Raw genomic sequence first — 22,082 nt, 5'->3', positions numbered from 1 at the left:
CAGATATCTGAAGGCCTTATTTGAGATGGAGAAGGTTGTCCACCAAAAGTCATTGTTCTTGTTTGGTTGGTGGTTCTAACTGTGGGGTGAAGACAGAGCTTTTTTCCCACTGGAGTGATTAGATTCACCGTCTGCCACTGTTCCCTAAAGGGGAGGGCAGTGGAACCCACATGACACATATTGACTCTTAAGTTAACTCAGCACAGTTCCACAGGAGGATTGAGAATTCTGTGTTTAAGGGGGGGTGGGGTTTCCTCCTACTGTGAATGAGAGAGGAGAGCTGCTGGAGGTGTATCGATGGTGTTTGCTGGGGCATGCACTATGGGAGGGAATAAATGAATGGAATTCAACAAGCTCTGGTGTGTCTCTGATGCAGGAGCTGAACAGTTTTGTCATAACACAGTACAGCCAGGTTCTGATGGCTACACCCACCATTAGGTTAGGGAGGGACTGACCCGACAGGCCTTCTGTCATGTCACCCGATGCCCCTACCGAACAGGGAGTATGGAGTTACCCCGATCCATCTGTCTATATGAATGGGACGGGATTATGATAAATCTTTAGGTGCATTGGATCGTAAGTGAAATTTGTGTCAGTAAACAGATGGTGGACCAGTTTTTGACCATTTATTTCTAACATAAGTAGTGTTTCATCAACACATAAAGCAGCATGCCCCACCATGGTTTAAACACGGGGTGAAAAAGTTGTTTCTTTAATCGGAAAGTTGCCAAGTAATTGCAATAGAAAGTAGAATCAATGCAGTCAGACTGCAACATCCCACAACAACCGTGAATTCAAAATTTTACCCTGACTTACTTACATAGGTCAAATATCAAAGCTACTGCTCTGACCTACTTTCATAGATCAAAGCACTAGCTTTGATCTACGGTCTTACTGACACTGGCCTTCTGTCTTTCTATCTTATCCGGTTCCTGAATATACAAAAGTTGAAATTTGACCTTGACCTAGTTTTCTCAAGGTCAAAGTTATCATCTCATTTTCATCCCCTTTGCTGCCCGAGTAATGTGCTTTTTGTTTCATCTTTCTATCTGCAGCGGTTGCAAAAATATTTGGTGGACTAACGGACGGACGGACGAACTCTGACAATTGCAATACATCACCGCTTTGAAGTGGGATGTAATAACTTTTAAACTGTCGAGTGTGTCTCACTTACAACATGGTTAATTAACAGAATGAAGGAGTGTTTCTCCATCAAAATTTACTTAATTTTTATCTTTTATTTTCAGATTTCCATCCTGTTTGCTGTTGTTATAGTTGTCAATTGGTTCATGACGTTCAGTATTTTGCTATGATGCCGAGATGTAAAATTAGAGTCCCACCAGACACCAGTCCAGCAGTCTGGCCGGTTAAGACCGATAATTTAGTGAATTCTTCTTAGCACAGATTTCTAATTTGGAAACAACTGAATTGTTTCAGCTGTAAATAGCTATATATTTTTAAACAGATTATCAAATAAAAGCCTAGTATTTTAACGTGTAGTCTAAAGAGAAATATCCATATGTCCTGACATGTGCTGCTGTTATGTGCTTTAGGAGTGGACTCAGTATCAGGGTGGAGGAGTATGATCGGTCCGCTGTAATCCATTTATGCCGTTCTCCATCTGATTCTCTCACGCAGACACTCGACTGCAGCTGAAGGAAACCCTGCTTTATTTATGAGATGTATGGCTCAGAGAGCCACAGGGTTCTCCTGGGAACTCCAGCAGCACACATGCCTGTGGAGTCTTCTTTTTCCCCCTCACATACACACACACACACACACACACACACACACACACACACACACACACACACACACACACTGCAGGGCATCTATCTGCCCTATCTGCTGCTTTGGCTGGGCAGGACGCCAGTTGTTGGAGCGTGACCCTGGTCTTCTTTGCTGCTGGCCGATGCCGTGCTCAATGTGTTGTTGTTTACTGTGGAGATCAGTGTGAAGAGTGTTTTCACCTGGATGTCAGAGGAGGAGACATGCCGTCTAATGTTCAGGCTTCACAGAATCACCGTGGCAGTGAGTGTATTGTAAATGTCAAGCTATTAACAAAGATGAAACTGGTTGCATGGATAATATCTGTTGTAGCCCTCACTCATCCATCAACCGAGGGTTAGAGAAGACACCTAAGGTGTTAATAGGGTGTAGGCAACATTTACACAGATGTCTTATTTCACTCGGGGGGATGTGCAAAACAGAAAAAGGCCACAAATGAGACTGATTGTCAATATTTTCATCATAACAGTGACTCTAATTACAACAAAAATTAGGATGCTTGTGCATGTTATCTACAGAGTAGTATTTTCTTTCTCTACATCCATTTCACACAGATGGCAGTAGTGCCACAGTTAAGTCCCATCTGCACACTGTTTTTATTTATTTACACTGAAGGAACTAACAGCGATTTAACGCCACTCCAGTGTGTGTTTTTGAATAGCAGGCTTTTGTTCTGCAGGCGAAGGCGGTGTGATGTACGTTGTATCACAGCTGAGTCGGCATCTAGTGTGACATCCAGCAACGGCATGTAAACGACAAATTACAAGGCAAAAACATGAATCTTCTACCTTTCATCCTTTGCGCAGGATGAACTGCTCCTCAGCTGAGGGTCAGGAGCGCCAGCTTCACACCGTCTCACTCATCAGACATTTACATTTAATTTATGCTTCGGTGAGTTAACTGCTGCTAGCTGCTTTTGAAACTTAACCTTGTTGGTTGTACAAACAATACTTTGACAAACGGTGAAGTCGTACCCCTTGCTAACTCACTCCATTCATACAGATGGCATTTTGATCCTGTTACAAGCATCCCTGCTGGTTCTTAAGGAACGACAATGATCTCCTGGTACCCCTTTGAAATACTGAGACAAAACCATGAGACACAATAAGCTGTGTAAAAGGCTCTTCTTTCTTTGTCACTCATGAATGAGCAGCAACAACAGTCTCTAGACCCACACACAGTAGCCACAGCTGTTTTGCTCATGCTGCCTGCTTTGTGGCTGTTGAATTAGACATGGGAACAAACAGTAGAACCTCCAGGATGTGATTATACAGCCAAGACATGGTCTGATGCACATAAGTTCATAACTTGTGACCTTGTTCATTTTTTTTTTAAAGAATAAATGAAAACATGAAATGTTTTCCCCTGTTTCCAGTTTTAATTCCAAGAATTCAACTAGGCTTGAATTTAGGCTTGCTGTTCCAGGAAGAGGCAGTACAACCTTTTGGGCCATTCTTGTTGGGATGTTACTTCCTGTACACATTCCCACAACTTTTTTCTTTTAGTGCTTTTCTGATGTCGCCACAGAGGTCAATGTCTGTCTTTTCTGGAAATGTATGAACCCAGTTCTGATGCTGTGAAAGAGACGAGGCACAAACTGATCATACACGATGTCTTTAAGTGGCGTTGAGTCTGCACTTCCTTAAACTGACGAGTGTGTGATCCATGTTTGCATGTTAAAGACGTAGCCTTTCTGGTCTCCTCCAGCATATAGATGTGGTTATGTAACGAAGACAAACAGGAATTACAAACTAAAATATGTGATCCCACTCCTGAGAATAGAGTTCCCATGTATCTTGGAAAACTTGGTTAAAATTAGACTTTAGAATTTTTCAGTCATGGAAAATAACACACTCATGGAAAGTAAATAACAAGATAGATCATTTGATACCTTTTAAACGAGAAGCCGTAGTAGAATAATTCTTAAGTCATTTGTGTAAAACATTTGGTGGTTCATTTCATGTTCTTTAGAGGAATTACAGGAATTAAGGCTCTTATGTTTCCTGATTCAATGATCTCATTTTTCATTTTTTTTTTAAAGGTTGATAGGGATTATTTAAGTGTGAGAGTGTGGTGTGAGAGAAGAGGATGCAGAAGACAGGGTTAGATGGAGGCAATTGATTCGCTGTGGCGACCCCTGAAGTGAAAAGCCGAAAAGAAAAGAAGAAGATAGATTATTTAAGTGTGTTTTGATTGGACATTTTTGTTAATGATCCCCTCCTTTCTTGAACTTTGATTTGAGAAGTTTTCGTAGGATTTGTGGTAAAAATGAAATCAGTTTGTGGCCTGATTGGCGGTGGAAAAAAAGCATTTATTTATTGGTAACAGTAGGATCATTTTTATGAAAGGTTCAGCTACTGAAATATTAACTTCACATGTCCGTTCAGTGGTTAACCTGAAGTTAATGGCTGCTCCAGGGCTGCGCTCGAGTGATGCTGGATGTTCAGCCGTTCAACAGGTCTGCATTGTGCGGCAGCAGCCTTTCTGCTTTGCTTATTGCTGCACCAGTAGAGTCTCTCTGGGGAGCCTGAAGGTAGCACCTGATCAAAGAGAATAATTCAGAGCTGTGGCTGAGGGAGGAGAAGAAAGAAGACTGATGGAGCAGAACGTACAAAGAGAAGGTGAAGCTCAAGCTGGGATGAAGTCAACCGTGGTTAGTTTTACACAGAAGAAGAAAGGTGGAGAGTTTCAGAGACTATTTCAGGCCAAGTCTCCGCATGAGAAACCTAATTTTACATCATATTATTTCACAACCTGTACAGAGGGTAGAGTAGGCTGTTTAAAAGGGAACTGGCAGGCCATCGGGTGATTGAGTTCATTTCTTCATTAAGTGTAGATTGATCAAATGATGCACACTGAATGAACTCAGTGCACACAGCAGACACAGCTCGTGTAATTTCACTCCCATGTTGCCTCATTAAGAGAAAAAAATAATTCTGGTGTGAGTCGCATGCAGTTATTCTCGCAGTTGCATGGTAATGTGTAGGATTACCTGTTTCATAGGGAAGAGTCAGATATTTGAGAGTAAAATAATCCAATCCTTCAGGAATTCTTTTTTCACAACTGTTTGCTTTGTTTGTTTCACTCTTTTTTTTCAGTTAGTGCACATTCTTGATCCCTAAAAATATCCACACCGAGGTCTGGATTATTCATGTTAACTGGGGCATCATTTATGGAAGGGAGAAATTTTTCTGATTAACTGTATTTTTTGAAGTTGGGGTGAACTTTTTTAAATAATGTCAGTGTGACTTTGTTTTTATACTCTGAGCACTCTGATCCTGCATTTTAGAAAACAGAAAATACACAGTTAGAAAAGGAGCCATCGTGGCTGTAAGGAGAGTAAACAAAGGTTTGTAGGAGCCCAAGAAGGTTTAAAACCAACACTGGTCAGAGTAAAATGGCTCATCACTTCATTAAAGGAAGCAAAAGAACCTGTTCACAGAAGCAGTTGTGATGATTGTGTGCCCTTAGATTGTGACTTAGATTCTATTGAATTGAATTTACTCTCCCAAATGGTATTTCTCTAACTTGTATACAGGGTTTGCTTCTGTAGTCTAAACTGTGCTGTGATAGAAGCAGGAAATGCAGGGCTAAGTGGTTGAGTGCTTCCCTGCAGTGGAGAGGATGCTGTAGGTCTCAGGAAGAAACACGAGATCTTTACTTTCCGTGTGGAAGGATATGTTGATGGATTTGTCTGGTGATGAAGTGAGTTTTCCACCAATTCTGACCACATTTGCATTTGCAGAAGTTAGAGAAACAAAAGATGAGACCTGCTTCATCTAGTAGATGATACACAGTTGTGTCCTGTTCTTTTTTTCTGCTACAGTGTTCATTTGTCTTCCTTCACTCTGCTCACCTTCACTCTCATGTGTTGGTACTCTGTCCTGCCCTCAAGGTGTCCTGCCTAACTTTGCATTTTAAAATAAAACCTTAGCTTAATACCAAGTCCTAAAGTAAAGTCTCCAAACCAATCTTGAGTGGAAAATTAAATAAATCCACTCCTAAAATATGTGGCAATCATATTTGGCCTCTTATTAACTTTGAATGATAATTTGGATTTAATCACGAATAAAAGCTAAGTTTTGGAACAAGAACAAGCGGAAACGCTGCTGTTTATTTTCCACTGTGGTTGGTTATTTGTGTTATGTGAAAATATTTCCTTCCTCATTAACTTTACGAGTAGTTTATTCATTCATTCATCATCAACCGCTTGATCCACTGTAGCAGGTTGCGGGGGGCTGGAGCCTATCCCAGCTGACTGAGGGTGTGGGGTGGGAGAAACTTCGGGCACAACGCAAGTGCACCGCACTGCCACACAGAGACAAAGACAAGCGTGCACACACACACACACACACACACACACACACACACACACACACACACACACACACACACACACACACACACACACACACACACACACACACACATAACTATGGGCAATTTGGAACAGCCAATTAACCTGAAGCGCATGTTTTTGGAGTTGGGAAGAAGCAGACACGGGGACGACATGCAAACTCTGCACAGAGCAGGACTTGAAACCAGAACCTTCTTGCTGTACGGCGACAGCGCTAGCCACTACACCACCGTGCTGCCCATGAGTGATTTAATTAGTCATAAAAACATAAGTACCATAGATCTCTCAGGCAACACGATTGTATTGTGCAAGATTCTGCATGGTCGGCAGTTGTTGTCCTCCACCAGCTTTGACTCCATCAATAATGGTCCTCCTGATGGACTGGCACGGCATCCTGATGTCCTCTGGAGAGAGGACACTCCACTCCTCCGTCACCTAGAGGTTTGATCTCTGGCGGAATGTCACATTATTTTACCCTCACCCACCCCTCTGGTTTTCAGTGGTATTTGGGTTGGGCTACATCGCTGGACAGTCCAGATTTGTAATGTCACTCCATGCTTTTAAAACCTTTGAGTCTCCCTTTTATTTTTATTTTTGTCAGTACCCTCACACATATAATTTCTGATTGTTTCTGTAAATCAATATAGACACCCGCAGCATTGTTCTCCAAAAACTGTGTTGTTTTCATCCTTGCATATTTCAGGTTTGTGCTCTGTGTGATAAAGGTGAATGTCAGTTTAGTCTCGATGTACTCAGGGAGAAGGTTCAAGGAGACCTTCTTTATAATGAGGTGTTACAAAATGTATTGTACAGTTCTTCTGCCATTTCTCTGCAGTTTGACCCAGCAGCAACCCATTTTTAAAAGAAGACTAAATTCTCTGACAACACACAATCGCCTCAAGCTTTTCTCCTTCTCAGTCTAAAGAAAGCAGGTAGCAGTGTTCCCCCCCAGACAGGAACACTATGTTCACCTGCTGTGCTTTACATTGTTGGACTTTTACTGTTGTGCCAGGAAACATGAAAAAGAGTTAAAAATACAGAAAATGAATGACCGGGGGGGACTTGTGCTGTGGATGGTGGTTTGAGACAGACAAATTATAGAGGAGTATATTATCCAATACTTATAGAGAATGAGAGACCCCTCTTCCGATTGGATTGCAGAAAACGGTCGTGAAAAATCACTGCGCTGGTACGAAAGGAGGTAAAGCAGGCATGAAGGAGTCCAGAAAACAGCCTCAGTTTCATGGAGAGAATATTTATGAGGAAAGGATGGATGGAAAATCTCTCTCTGGAGTGTGCGCTCAACTTTAACATCCACTGGAATCATTTTGGTGGAATAATATCAAAATTGGGTGATACTGAATAAGATGATAGGAATTAGCAATTCACAAGATGTGGCAGTACAATCAAACCCGGGAGGGGCTGTCGTCTGATCTCCCTGGTCTTCTCCCATCCTCTTTGAATTTAAAAAGAACCTGTTTCAAACCGCTGCCTCAGACTAGAATAAATGTTGGTTTTGTTACGTAGTTTATAGTTTATTAATTTCACAACAGATATTGAAGAAAAGCAACTACAGTATTTCAAATATTTCTGATTCTTTTTTTAAATGTTTTTCAAGTGTTGTCTTAGTTGTATGGCCTATAAAATGTCACAATATGAGGATCTTGAGATTCTTTATTGTTTAATAGACAAATCCAGATTTCCAGTTTGGAGTAGACATTGATGAGTTGAGATATCAGTAATACCAGGAAGGATAAATGTAGACACATGTCTCTAAAAAAGAGAAGCCAAAGTTCCCAAAACTTCAATGTTTTCCAAATGCAGACATTTTATTCAATGAAACTATATCGAGAAAATTTAATTGACCTATTCAGACTAAATTAAAACAGCACTCAGCAGTTTTAGAGTTGGAGCAACACATTATGATCTTTAAACATGTTGGGGTATGATATCCAGCTCCACCTAAAGCACTTCTGTGCTAAAGTTGACTTCACAGACTTTAACTTCGCTTCAGGTTCAGTCACTGTTCAATCGTAGTAATTAGTATAAATGTTAATATCCCCGGTGTGAGGCTTTAATGTCAGTAAACATGGTGATTATCGTTTGGTGCTCTTGAGAAGTCCTGTCTTCTGTTGGCGCCATCTGTGTGCTGAATGCACCACAGCCTGCTCAGCTCCGAGTCGTGACAACCATCAGGAGCATGACTGTGTGTACTGCCAGCTGAACTTAAATTTATATTTCATCAGCTTCATCAAGACTCTTTTTAAATGGTATAAATGAATAAAGAAGAACAAGGCCCTTTTATTTCAGGAACTAGACGCCTCAAATGTTTATTTTTGTTTGAAATCCAGGATTTAACGTATGTGATTTAATCTGATTTATCAGCTAAATCGCTGCAACTTAGATTTATTTGGAACAGAAGCTTGATCGTGATGACAAGCTGGACTGTTGTAGGATTTTATTTCATCAGGTTGTATGTTCTCCCTTTGCTCCTGCAGCAGCCGAGTTCCCATTACATTCAGTTGCTCACATGGAGACACTGTCTTCTATCCTCTTTTACCATATGAACGAGCATTTTCTGGTCCTTTTTAAGAGTCTTTTAGAACTCTGTGTTTTGGTTTCATTTATTTACATTTATTACAGTTTCAGCTTATATCCACTTAACCACATCAAAGAGGTCTGTTGCACACCACACCCTCTGTTTTCAGGCCTATGAATGAAGAAAGTGACATATTGAGAGCTTGTTTGGCTTGTTAAAAGCTGTCTGATTATACAGTAGCTGGGCCTCTGCTTTCTGCCAGCAGCAGCTGTACATGTGAGAAACTGACTGGACGTGAAAGACATCTAATTATCCAGTGGCCTGATTTTGTTGTTGTACAAATTATTCGGCGGCTACAGCGGAGTCTGGCCCTCATGTTCCAGTCTGTCCAGCTCCCTTCTCAGGCTTCCAAAACCCATTGCCAGGAGGGAATGTAGCAGTCGACCTTCCTTCCTCCGGGAAGCTAAAACTGCTAGCAGCGTGGATTGGAGGGTGTGTGTGTGGGTCTGGGGGCTCCTATTGAGAGAAGCCTGTCTGTCTTCAACTCAACACAGAAAGCTCTGCCAGTTTTTCCTGATAGCAGCCCCTCTTTTTATGATCCTCTTTCACTTTCTCTTTCTCTTTGTGTGGTGTGGAGAGCCTGCGAGCATCACCCCCCCCCCAGCAGCAGCAAACAGAGCTGTGAATAGCTGGAAGCCCTCTCAGCAGTCTGTCGCTCCTCTCTCCTCTTTTGATTCTCTCAGCAGAGGAATGAGGGGTCAGGAGGAGCGCCGGCTCTCAGGCCCGTCTGCTTTCAAACGGGTCGCTCCCAGATCTGCTTGTTTTCTCTGCTCTGTGTTTGTATACTCTCTCACAGGAACGTGTGTGTGTGTGTGTGTGTGTGTGTGTGTGTGTCTGTTTGTGTGTAACCATCCATCTGCGAACTACATGAGTTAGTGTTAAATGGTGCCTGTTTTATACAGTTTTTGAGTGTTTCCACTTCAGCTGAAACACAATTCCTGTAGGTTGAACTTGTTTAAGCTGCCCTCACGGTTTTATGGTTGGGTTGAGTGACTGATGCATCAGCAGGCATCAGAATGAGCAGTGGTACAGCTTCAGCTCTAAATTTCACTATTTTCCGTTTGAAGGAGGATGGTCTTGATTTGGAGTGGTGTTCCCGTCATTCTGCCTAATGAGCAAGGTTGTCAAGGAGACAGAAAAATTGGTATCATGGATGAGGGGAGGCAGCGAGTTCACGCCAGTATTTGAGGAAATCACATTCAATTTACATGAAGCCACAAATGAAAAGACTGAACTAAAGTGGAACCACAGTGGAAGAGGTTTTGTGATTACTTGGGTTTGTTTTCCAAGTTCAGGTTTTGAGTCTATATGACGCAAAATTTTCTAACAGGCGGACACACACTCCTGCTTCTCTGCAGGGCCCTTCACATGTTTGTGATGAAAAAAGTGTTCATGACCATCGGGTCTACGTCCTACACTTTATAGTTAAGGTTAAAAAAAAATCCTGGATTTTTTTGAGTGTCATTCGTAAAACGCTCCGTCAAGATAACTCATCGCCGTTCAATGAGCCACGCATCAAGTTAAACTCAGTGACGTGTAATTACAGCTTTAAGCATCCTGTTCCGTTTCTCCCCATGATGTCTTTTCAAGCAGGAGATTAACAGACTTCTCATGTCACTTGCTTTCTAAATGGAGACTTTTCACTCATATTTCGATGGAAAATACCATTTGATTCCATTACAACAAGTTTGATCAAATATGTAGAGGTAATAAATGTAACTACTGCTCCCATGACTAAGACTAACACCGGCGAGTGTTTACCAATGTACTGTCACACAAGAGACTGTCGTCTACGGTTAGAATGTCAAATCCTTGCAGCTCTAGTTGTTGTGTTGTTCAATTCAATTAAAAAACTTTATTTGTCCCCAATGGGCAATTAAAGGCACATAGAGCAGCAGTATTGGTGCTAAAAATGAAATGCAGAGTCCAAAGAGCAAAAACCAGACTCGATACACAAAAACAAACCCTAACACTAAAATACACAGATATGTACAGTACGTTTCAGTGTGAGACTCACCCTCGATCCCACGGTTCATTCCAGTTCTTTGTTTTCCCATCAACCCCAAAATACAGAAACAAAGGTTTACTCGGTGTGTTTCTGAGGATCCTCACTAAACCAATTCTCAAGACAGACTGTCCCGGACAAACTGAAGGATTAACGTTCACATTGATGAGACGACGACTCCTGTTCAAACACCCTCCAGGACCACAGCAGGAGGATAAATGTGCCTCCACTCCCTAAAAAGGTGTTGTCATAGATAGGAGTGGGGAAAGGGGAATTGAAGATCAGTTCATGTCAAAAGTCCCCCAGAAAAGGAAAACAACTCGTGGATAATATGTTGATTTCCTCATGCTTTTCTTGTAATTATACCTACAAATAACTTTTAACCTGTTTATTCATTTTAATGCTTCCCATAACGCATTTGAATCTGAATCGAATGAAGTTTTACCAAAGATGTGAAAGGAGCTTCATGCAGAGTCTAGAGAAAAACTATGAATCCCAAACAAAGTCAGAGATAAACACCACAAAATCTTATCTCATCAGTTTTCAGTGTCAAAGTAACAAATTCTGTTGGTGTTTCGACTGATGTTATCTGGTTTGCTCTTCCACTTCTCCACACTAGGAGGACAGAACGAGATAAAACCCAAAGAAAGTCGCAGGCCTCCTCCTCCGTTCATGGCCTGAGGCTGACAGGTCATAGCTCACTGACATACCTCCATGACTGCTGGAGGAATTGACGTCATCCTCCCTTGTCTCGTCATAAATCTGCACTTCCATTTCCTGTTCTTCCTAAAGAATCACAGCTGCTGCATTTTTTGTTTTTCACCTCATTTTGCGTGTCAAGCAAACTCGTCCATCTCCTTCTCTGTTGCGGTGAAAGTCATCACAATCTGGAAAGTTGTGTAACTAATGATGAACTTGACATAAACCTCAACCACTCCTGCTCCTCCTCCTCCTCTGCTCTTCCTCCCACACCGTGAAGAAATCCAGTTTGACGGCTTTGGTGATGACAAGCATAGACATATTCAGCGTAACGCTATGCTGTACAAACTGTTGCACTTCTTACCTTGTTGGGAGCCACTGGGTGCTCATGGTGACAACATGTTCACCAGTGGCCGATCCACTGTGGTTGTGGCCTAATTTAAGTGGAACTGAATATCTCTGAGAAAACATCCAACGTTTCACATTTCATAAAGTCTTTCCACCAGCAATGGAATCTTTTGTATGATCAAGTTCGTGCACCTACACTTCTCGTGACTGGTAATGCTCCTTTGTGGTTCTGCTTTATCAGAGCTTTACCCTTTAATAAGAAATAAAATGTATGTGACTTTCAAGTAAGGGATAAATAATGTCCCTGCTTCTGTAGTGTGTGCTTTTTCCTTGTTTATGGCTTTTTCCTTGTTTTTTCGCCCCATTGATCAGCTGCAGATTTAATTTGGCAGAGATCTAAATATGAACTGGATCTCTCTTCATGCATACATATGGAAGCAGCCAATGGGAACCTGTGTCCAAACAGCTGGTTGGAACTGTATTTTCTGTCTCATTAGCAGATGCACGCATAATTCCTTAGTGGTTAATGTAGTTCAGCAAACGCATGTTCAATCTCTTCACCTGAGATCTGGTGAAGTAGAGCGTGTGATCTCACTGTCTGACTCCTCCTCTTAAAGGCAGGGGTTTGCGTGTCTGTGTCTCAGCATGAACATGCAGAACGGGCACTTAAATTGATTTTGTGCTGATCTTTTCCTTTCTTCAGAGGAGCTTTCTTTGGCCTGAATGTTGCATTGTGGTGTGACTTTTTTCAGCCTTTGGTGTAATTTGGATTTTACTTGAGGGGGAGTGCTGGAGGTGACTCCCCTGTTTTATGGTTGTCACATGATCAGCAAGTGTTACACAAAAAAATGACTCATTTAAAAAAAAAAAAAGCTTCAACATAGAACAACGTTTCCCAGTCTGGTGCCCACATGGGACTGAGAGAAGTGGATTAAAACTGATGTGCATACAAGGATGTGAATGAATTTGTAATGACTTGCCACTTACCATGCACTTTCACACACAAACACACCTAAAAGATTTTACATTAGGTATAATAATCTATTTACGAGCAAATACAATGCCGATTGAACTCAAAATTGAAAATCAAAAATCTGTCGTTATCAATCTTCTGTTTATTGTGAACAAAAAGATAAATATGACCTTCTGAAAATGTAAATTACCTCACGTTCCTACTTATACCCACATGCTGACACATGTTTTCACTGTGAAGCTACTGTCCTCACCCCAGTCCTTGTCCGCTCCACAGGAGGACTCCATGAAAGATGACAGAGGAGGTGATTGTTGTAGCCAAGTGGGACTACACGGCCCAGCAGGACCAGGAACTTGACATACGTAAAAATGAGCGTCTCTTCCTCCTTGACGACTCAAAGACCTGGTGGCTCGTCCGCAATGGCGGTAACCAAACGGGGTACGTGCCATCAAACTACGTGGAGCGCAAGAACAGCTTGAAGAAAGGCTCCCTGGTAAAGAACATCAAAGACACACTGGGTAAGACGATGAAAACTGTGGATTATCTTCTGTCAAATTAAGTCTATGCTTCCATATATTTCTCTCTGGTTGCCAAGAGTATTATATGAATGGATTACAGATTATTTTAACGGTATTTTGTGTGCATGAATATTACTTTCAACTTTATTAACTTTATCAACGCGTAGGACCAGATAGAGGGGTCACGTTTTGAAGACGGATTAACAAGCATCTAGTTGCATTTAGCCGCTAAGTCAGCAAAGAAGAGGAAGAGACCAGTCGTCATGTGACAGGGAACAAATTTTCATAGCCGTGTTATTCAGCTCTGCTGGAAGCATATGAAACATGTCACACAAGATGCAGATGCGGAGGGTGTTTGAGTCAGTGTGAAGAGTCAAAGACGACACAGAGGAAGGCCTTGGTCACAGCATTAATGTGTGACCTCTGCAGGAAGGGCCCATGTCTCAGTGCCTCCTGGGAGCTGTCATTGTGAACTCTAGGATCCCGTCGAGCTGCTCTGTCAGCGTGCCGCCCCTCAACCCCCCAGTCGAGAAACAAATATCAAATACAATAAAGTGGGTTCAGGCAGAGCCTTGAGAGGGAGTCGCTGCATAAAGCATGAGCGTACTTGAAACCATTTATAATCTGCTAAAAGTAAAGGTCTTTATATTTTATAGCTGCAGCAAACTGAAGCACACTAAACAGTAAAACGCCTTCTGTAAAGATAAATGTGAGAAAATATATACGTAAGCATTCAATGAACTTATCAGTGGGAGATTTTTAACCCCAGAGTGAAGCATCTGGATGGAACTGTTGTCTAGACCTGAAACACAGAAGCAGGACAAACATTCTACAACGTGTTTAAAAATGTTGTTTGACTGAAAGTCGATTGATCTTTACTTGACCGGACCTTGAACCAATCAGTCATATTGGATCAGGTTCCAGCTTCTCCATAAGGGGGCTGCTTTTTCTGGTTTTTCTATCATTGTGAATGGAACACAAGGACCAGGTGAACTGGGTTCTGATGGATTCTGATGGATAATGTTTCAGTATTTATTAATGCTTTACGGACCAAATGATCAAAGAGGTAATTTTTTTGATTTTGAGCATAATTAATACAATTTGTTTATTAATACACATGGTTATAATTCAGGGCTAAATGTGTTCACACAATTTAGCTCAATGCTGCAGCATTTATCAGTCAGCTTGCTTGTAACATCAAATAAGCTGTGTATTCTAACAGTACAGTTGTGAATGTGTGTGTGAGAGACACACACACCCATTTCCTCAACTCTTTCCCAACACAATTATCTTGAGCGTTGGTATTTTGACACATGATGGTTTCCGTCTGTCACATTTGAGCCTTCATGAAAACGATTTCATTTATTCTGACTGATAGAACAAATGATGTCATCACCCTCAGAGGAGCCATAGCACATATGAAACACCACAAGAGCAGCTTTGACACAATGAGCTGCTATGACTTACAGGTGTGTGCTGAATTAAGACGAGTCCAGTGTTCAAGTGGAGACTTTAAGACTTAAACTGAAACCCTTCAGCGTGAAGTACCGTCTCATGGGGAAAAAACAGGAAGTAGCACGGAAATCCATCACCCCTGACAGTTTTTGCAACAATTACCACTTCATGTCAGAATGCTAGAGGGAGGCATGAATAGAAAAATAGCAAAAATAAGACGGAATAATAAAGAAGTGCAAATAAAATAAAAATAGTAACTGAGTTGCCCTGAAAAGAAGCCATATTTAGAGTTTCGGAGTGAGGAGAGGGGGCCAGAAACAGTTGATGGGAGCCCTCAGGAGAACGCTGATGCTTTATTTGGGCCAGTGTGGCACAGCCTGCCACTGTCACCCACCCAGTGTCCATTGTGTGCATAGACACCCACCCCCCCCACATATGCTGTCAGCATCACCCTGATCATCTGTGACTGCAGGCTCTGTGTTTCTACCATTAGTGGATTGATCGGTGTGGATGGCTATTGGTTGGACTGGGTTTATGGAGCACCTCTGACTGGGACTGTTGCATTTCTACACATCATGCTCAGCTTCAAGTTCAATGTACAGTATTTTCTGCACTATAAGGCGCACTGGACTATAAGGCGCCCTGTCAGTTTTTGAGAAAATGAAAGGCTTTTAGCTGTCACTTATAATGCAGAAAATACTGTAAGTCTGCTTTTAGCCCAGTAGCTCCTAAGTGTTAAAAACCTCAGCAAATCCAGTAGGCCAGAACATTTTCGTGAGTTGATGAGGTCAGGGGCTGCTGGAGCTTACTCACCATAGTGGAGCCTAAATTAAGATCCTGATTGGCTGGAAACTCAATTAACTCATTACATTTTTTTGACTTCAGTTGTGAGAAGAGACCTCAAAGATGACCTGTTATGTCCTGCCTCCCCTCATTGGATCATCGACCTGCAGGCATACAGAATTGAATTGTAGATGGCGTCACGCTGCTTTGTGTCCCAGTTTTCTGTCGGGAAATAAAGACACTAGTGGGTGACACGATTCAGCAACATTGCTAATCATTGTTGAAAATGCACCGATGCACCCCTTCCGATGAACAGGAAGTAGAGATTTGATGTGGTCTGGTGATTCTATCCTAAATCTTTACCCATGTCATTGGAATGGCTCCAGAGACTGTAATTTGTGTCAGTCAACCACATTCCTACAGACTGGAATAAGTTCTCAGATTGCCGTGACATTTAATAGACAGTAAGGCTCCTATCGGGTTGAATTTTAATCATGTGCCCCCCCTTACAGCATCACATGGATCCATGTACTTCCTGTCAGATGCACCCTTCCTCACAAACCATTCCCATGGACCGGCGATTATCGATATAAATGACTGTTGACCATTACGACTATTGTTTTTATTCAAATTCTGCCCCACCAGTGCTCAAGTCTTATTTTCTCACCACTCCCCTGCAAACTACCGGTATTGAATGAAGCAACACGCAACCGTCGAGCCTTTCATCAACCCTCCCTCTCTGAGCTCAAGTCCTCTGGGCTTCAACATCTAGTGTCCTTCCACAAGATGAAGACGAAGGTGAAAGTAGAGGGGGGGGTGGGGATACCGCCTGCTGTACCAGGCCCGGCGCCTTGATGTGGAAATGAGTGTGTGTTAAAGTGTTTTCACTTAGCTCAGAGGGGTGTGTGTCGTCCTCCAGCGCGCCTCACTCAGCGGCAGCGATGGTCCATTTCCTGTTCTCCTCAGGGATCACCTGGAGCGCAGGTCCAGCAGTCGTGTTTTAACCCTTTGTGTGATCAGGAGCTGCAGAAGCTGCGCAAAACTATTTCTGCTTATGAGGGATACGAAGGCTGCAATCCATAAACATGATCTGCTTCTGTTCTGCTCTCATCCTCTCTGTTCTCCTCAGCTGTGGTCTCTTTTGTTGCTGGTCGGCTGTGTGAGATACGACCGCCAGGGGACCCCCCCCCACCCCACCCCCTCATCCTCCTTTCCACGTCCCTCTTCCTCTCCTCACTGCCAACTAGTTTCATGCTACTCCGCATGAACCCAACAATTTTTCCAAACAATGCAAATGTTCCTTTCACCGATGACATTTCTGTGGCATTTCAGCGAGCTCTGTAGAGGGAACGACTGGGTGATTAGCTGTCAGGAAACTCACGCAGCAGCATATGCTGACACCAGCCCCAACCGTCAAGTGAACACTTTAAATGTTGTCAGCCACAGAGGGCATCATTATTATTCTAACATGAGTTTGAGCAGAACCCGCATGGTTGTTCTCATCGAAGAGGCTTGAGAAACTCCAGACCTAACGTTCTTTAACACGTGCTTAAAGACGTCTTTGAAATACCTGAATGGGAAAATCAGACATGGGTAAGACAGGAGGCGGCTCTGTTCCTGGATGTCTGTCATTATCCGGCCCATGGTGCCTGCTCCACTTTTCATTCCCTGCCTGCAACCGTCTTATTTTCATCCATACGACTTGAAGTTGGTGCTGGCAGAATACCAAGTAGATAATGATCCTTCATTTCATTGGGAATAAGTTAAAGGACAAGGTCTCCTCAGTGTGTTTATTGTATCATCAGGAGTATTGATCCGTCCTGCATTGCTGAGCTTTCTTTTAGGCTGTTTTTTTGTCATCCTGAGGACCTCCGACTGCAGCTTGCAGCCTCCATTAGTTTCCTGCTGATGTCCCCGTGGAGCTCTCTGCGCTCTGAAACCCTCTTTCAGCACTGACAGCTATAAAGCGGTCAAAATCAATAGTCCTTAATAGCAATGGATCAAATGATTGTTTTTCAAAGGGCTGGTCCTGTTATTGATGGGGGCACACGTTTGTCACTTTGACTCAAGTCGAACTTTTTCTTACAAGTTATTCTGCTGTTATTCTTCTGTGATGGAGGGAATGGTCTTTCCACAGCAGTACAAATAGATTTTCCAGTCGTTGGGGCGTCTGTGTGAACAGACAAATTGTGATAATCAGTACAATGAAGATGCACAAACTGGATGTCCCATCCCATGCTACCCTACACATTGGGTGTTTGTGGCCCCTACAGATAAAGCAAGCTGGATGGGAACAGCATAATAATGTTAAAGGTGTTGGCACAGGAAGCCAACAAGCAGATCTGAGACTCTTCTTCTCGATTTAAAACGCAGGAGATTTGAGAAGATCATTGTTTGTTGAATATTTCTTCTATGACAACTTATTGTGCACATTGTCCTGTAAAGTATATGCCCCTCACCCCCAAAAGGAGCTGTTGTCCAACCTACCCAAACCAAATTTGTCATGTCAACAAATATTTCAAATAGTTTGTCTCCTTTCTGTGATTCATTCTCTCTCTCTCTGTGAACTTCCTGCAGGTTTGGGAAAAACCAAGAGGAAGACCAGCGCCCGCGATGCTTCGCCCACGCCGAGCTCAGACACGGAGTACCCCTCCAATGGGAGTGGAGGCGGAGGGGTGGGGGGAGGAGGAGGAGCTGCTGAAAGAATCTACGACCTCAACATCTCCGCTGTGGTCAAGTTTGCTTACACGGCAGAACGCGATGACGAGCTGACGCTGGTCAAGTCCTCCAGGGTCATCGTGATGGAGAAGTGCAGCGACGGCTGGTGGCGGGGCAGCCAGGCCGGCCGTGTGGGCTGGTTCCCCTCCAACTACGTCCAGGAGGAGCTGGGTGGGGCCGACGACCGAGGGGAGGGCGATTCCTCGCGGGCTTACCAGGGAGGCACCCAAGGGACATTGACGGCCAACGGGCGCACAGGCGGCCGCTTCGAAGTGCTCCACCTGGTTCAAACGCTGTACCCCTTCAGCTCCGTGACTGACGAGGAGCTGAACTTTGAGAAAGGAGAGGTCATGGAGGTGGTGGAGAAGCCCGACAACGACCCCGAGTGGTGGAGGTGTAGGAACTCACGTGGCATGGTGGGCCTGGTACCTAAAAACTATGTGATGGTGCTGGACGAGCGGCCCGACGCGCCCACGTCCAGCTCCCTGCAGAAACGCCACGTGGTGCCGGCGAGGTCGGGGAAGTTCGCCGGAAGGGATTGGTACTACGGCAACATCACCAGACACCAAGCTGAGTGTATCCTTAATGAGAGAGGAGAGGAGGGAGACTTCCTCATACGGGACAGCGAGTCATCGGTGAGTGAAGTCATGGTTACGCAGGTCAATCATGTTTCTCTATGATTCTCACACGGCAGTGTGGACGTCTGTGTGCTGCTATTTAGGAATCATAATTAGTTAATGAGAGTAGAAATGTGTCTTCCATATGGAAGAATATAAAATTTATTAACCCAGTCATTTGAATTATACATTAGCAAGGGGCTGGATGAAATTCTACTAGCATCAGGTGTGTATGTGAAATGTGTGTGTAGGTGCAGCCTCTATTTCCTGTGCTACAGCGAGCTAAGGAATGCTCCTGAACCAGACACTTATGTAGGGAAAGAATATGGAGTCGGTTGTCTGGGTTCATTTTGTGTTTAGTAATGATGTCAAACAAAAAGAAAAGATCATCATCAGCATATTTGCAGACCTGATCAGAGCTGATCCAATAAATAATCAATTTTCATCAAATTTTAATTGTAATCAAGTCAAAGTTTGATAACTGTTACTGATCTGAGGTGAAATTGCCCCGCCCGAGTTTTAATATTTATGTTGAGTTGATGTTTTTAGAGTAAAACCGTTTTATTAACTGAAATTAAAGTGAAAAACAAACTTTAGGGAACCCTGGAGATTCTACATGTAAATTCTACGTTTTTAAGAATGAGCACATGTCGTGAGGTTTGTTCAGTTCTGACACAGCAATGTGAGTGGAGTGGAATGTTTGTCTTCAGCCACTCATGGGGGGTTCAGCAGTAGCTTCCTGCTGTAGACGTGAGGACACACTGCCCCCTGCTGGACGACATCGGTCACGACTAACCATGTCTCCTCTGTTTCCAGCCCAGTGACTTCTCTGTGTCTCTGAAGGCGGCCAGTAAGAATAAACACTTTAAGGTGCAGCACTCAGACGGAGTGTACTGTATCGGCCAGCGCAGGTTCGACTCCATGGACGAGCTCGTGGAGCACTACAAGAAAGCCCCCATCTTCACCAGCGACCACGGAGAGAAGCTGTACCTGGTCAAAGCGCTGCTGTGATTCATACGTGGTCACACCTACACTGGATCTCACTCACACACACCGGTCATACACACTACACACAGCCATTACTAACGCGACTCCCCAACCTTCTAAATGCGAGCCTCAGCTCCCGGACCTTCACGCCGCGGCCTCCGCGCCACATCCGAATCCCTCAGTCACACCTCAAGTCTGTCGCGATCTGCTGACTGTTCCTCGTGCTACAGCCAAGCAGTTCACCCCTAGATGGCGCCGTGTCAGGTGAAGAAACACCCAGCTGCATCCTCCACCACATTACGCACCGCAGGCGGCCACGTCTGATGCCTTTTTTGGGGGTTCACAGCTCCTCCTGATGTCACATGTTCTATTTACTACACACATTGTTGCTCTTAATCCACACAGGATGACAGACGTTCAACAGCTGGAGGACACGAACCTGACGGACGTTACTCCTGTGTCGTCTTGCTGAACTGTTTGCTGGTGTTTTATTTTGTTCATTTATTTTTAAAAGACATGCCTATCACTGAGTTGACTTTTTTTTAAAAGTTGGTGGCTTCACAAAGTGGCTAGCATCACTTTCTTGCCTTTTTCTCTAATTCCCATCATTCCTGTTGACGATTTTTTTTTCCCCAAGCCTCGATTTGTCACTTTTTCAATCTCCTCGTTCCCTCCGTCTTTCATCGTGATGTTTTTGAGATTCTGCATACAGTACTTTGTCATGTTTGTCCGGGGTGGTCTTGGGAGTATTAATGCAATAGGGGGAGACCTGATTACCTGTAGAGTTTGAATGTTGATCACTGTAACCAAACGTGCCACCCTGTACCCATACTACTGGCTCCAGGTCTGCACAGCACTCACCACACTTAGCATTCATTCATAGCTCTGTGCTCACGCTTGACATTGTGTCACATTGAACATGTTCCTGTTCAGTTCTCCAGTGTGTGTCTGTAGCCACTTGGAGGATACTCACTGAAGAAGAATTTGTCTCTTTGGTCAAGTCTTTTATGTTCTCCTCCAGCTCCTCTGAGTGAAAGCGTTACTCTGAGAGTAACTCTTCTGAGAGAGGATCAGTCAAAGAGGAAGAGAAGAGAATTTCGCAGGAAATGTGTCATTGTACACCAAGAATTACAATTTAGTGATTGAGATCCCAACAGTAAAACGGCTCTGAAGGGTTAATCTCCACTAATTATCACAAATGATCAACAAATGAGTTAGAAATACTTAGTAATGAAGCCAGGCCAAAGCCAAATACATGTTATATCTGGATCCTGATGAGATACTAGTTCTACCAAACGTTTGTGTTGATCTTTTCTTGCTATGTGCATTTGTTTACCGATGGAAGTGTTGTTGATCATGGGGTCCTCAGCTTTTATATGATATATCTGAATGTTATTGAGCATTATTTAATTCTTGTCTCCACTGTATGTATATATTCAAAATAAGATGAGGTGCATATATGAATCATTAAGATCAATCTATGGTACTGTACCACCGACAACGTGATGAGAATTCAAATACTTTTGTTCAATAAAATTTTTGAATAATACTACAATGATATGTTGATTGGTTGTCTTTACTGTCCTACTGGTTGGTGTAGAGATTACTGGGAAGGATTTTGAATAAAACTTGTGGAAGTGATTTTTTTTTTTCATATTGGATAGTTCGTTCTCTTACCTTGATGTTCTTATCCTGACTCTGACCCGTCTCTCTTCACTGAACCCCACCGCCAGTAGCGAAGCAGGTGGGAATTTTTCGTCCTTGGAAGAAAAATTGACAACAGATATAAATCTGAAAGACATAGTTCAATGACAGGAGCTTCAGCTCTATGAGGTTCAACTCTTGATCAACTACGTGATGTTTTTTCATAGTGTTAATGCATTCAATTTTTTTCAACATCGATTACCTTAATGTACTGGTACGTTTTGGTGCGTTCCACAACTCCCAGTCATTTCCTCTGACTGGTTTAAATCCTGTTGCAGGCTTTACATTCAGAAAGGCGTGTATTTACAACAAAAAATTAACATGGAGTAATTTTTTTGTTATAAATTAAATAATTACTCATGAAGGATTATGCGTATTTTATTCATTTTCCGTACGCACACTTTTTTAGTTTTTTTTTTTTTTGCTGTGAAGATTGTAGAGGAGAGCTGATGAGGTTGAACCTCAGTGGAGGTCCAGTTGCTCCGGTGATCTGGTCCATCAGATCCAACGCCTTTTCATCAGTATTTTACC

General features: G+C 43.0%; 1 protein-coding gene across 1 annotated transcript in view; it reads left to right on the top strand.

The window, feature by feature from the left end:
* Positions 1 to 21,391, top strand: part of nck2a (NCK adaptor protein 2a) — a 30,106-nt gene extending 8,715 nt beyond the window's left edge. The window contains exons 2-4 of the mRNA XM_068330105.1: positions 13,046 to 13,287; positions 18,103 to 18,878; positions 19,677 to 21,391. Coding sequence (XP_068186206.1) covers positions 13,062 to 13,287; positions 18,103 to 18,878; positions 19,677 to 19,871 — 1,197 coding nt within the window. The 5' untranslated portion in view covers positions 13,046 to 13,061 and the 3' untranslated portion in view covers positions 19,872 to 21,391. The remainder of the gene's footprint in view (positions 1 to 13,045; positions 13,288 to 18,102; positions 18,879 to 19,676) is intronic.
* The last annotated feature ends 691 nt before the right edge of the window (positions 21,392 to 22,082 follow it).

The sequence above is a fragment of the Antennarius striatus genome, chromosome 12 (assembly GCF_040054535.1).
Source record: "Antennarius striatus isolate MH-2024 chromosome 12, ASM4005453v1, whole genome shotgun sequence".
Lineage (NCBI taxonomy): Eukaryota > Metazoa > Chordata > Actinopteri > Lophiiformes > Antennariidae > Antennarius > Antennarius striatus.
The sequence above is the reverse complement of the archived record's forward strand: the minus strand, read 5'-3'. Positions and strand labels throughout refer to the sequence as shown.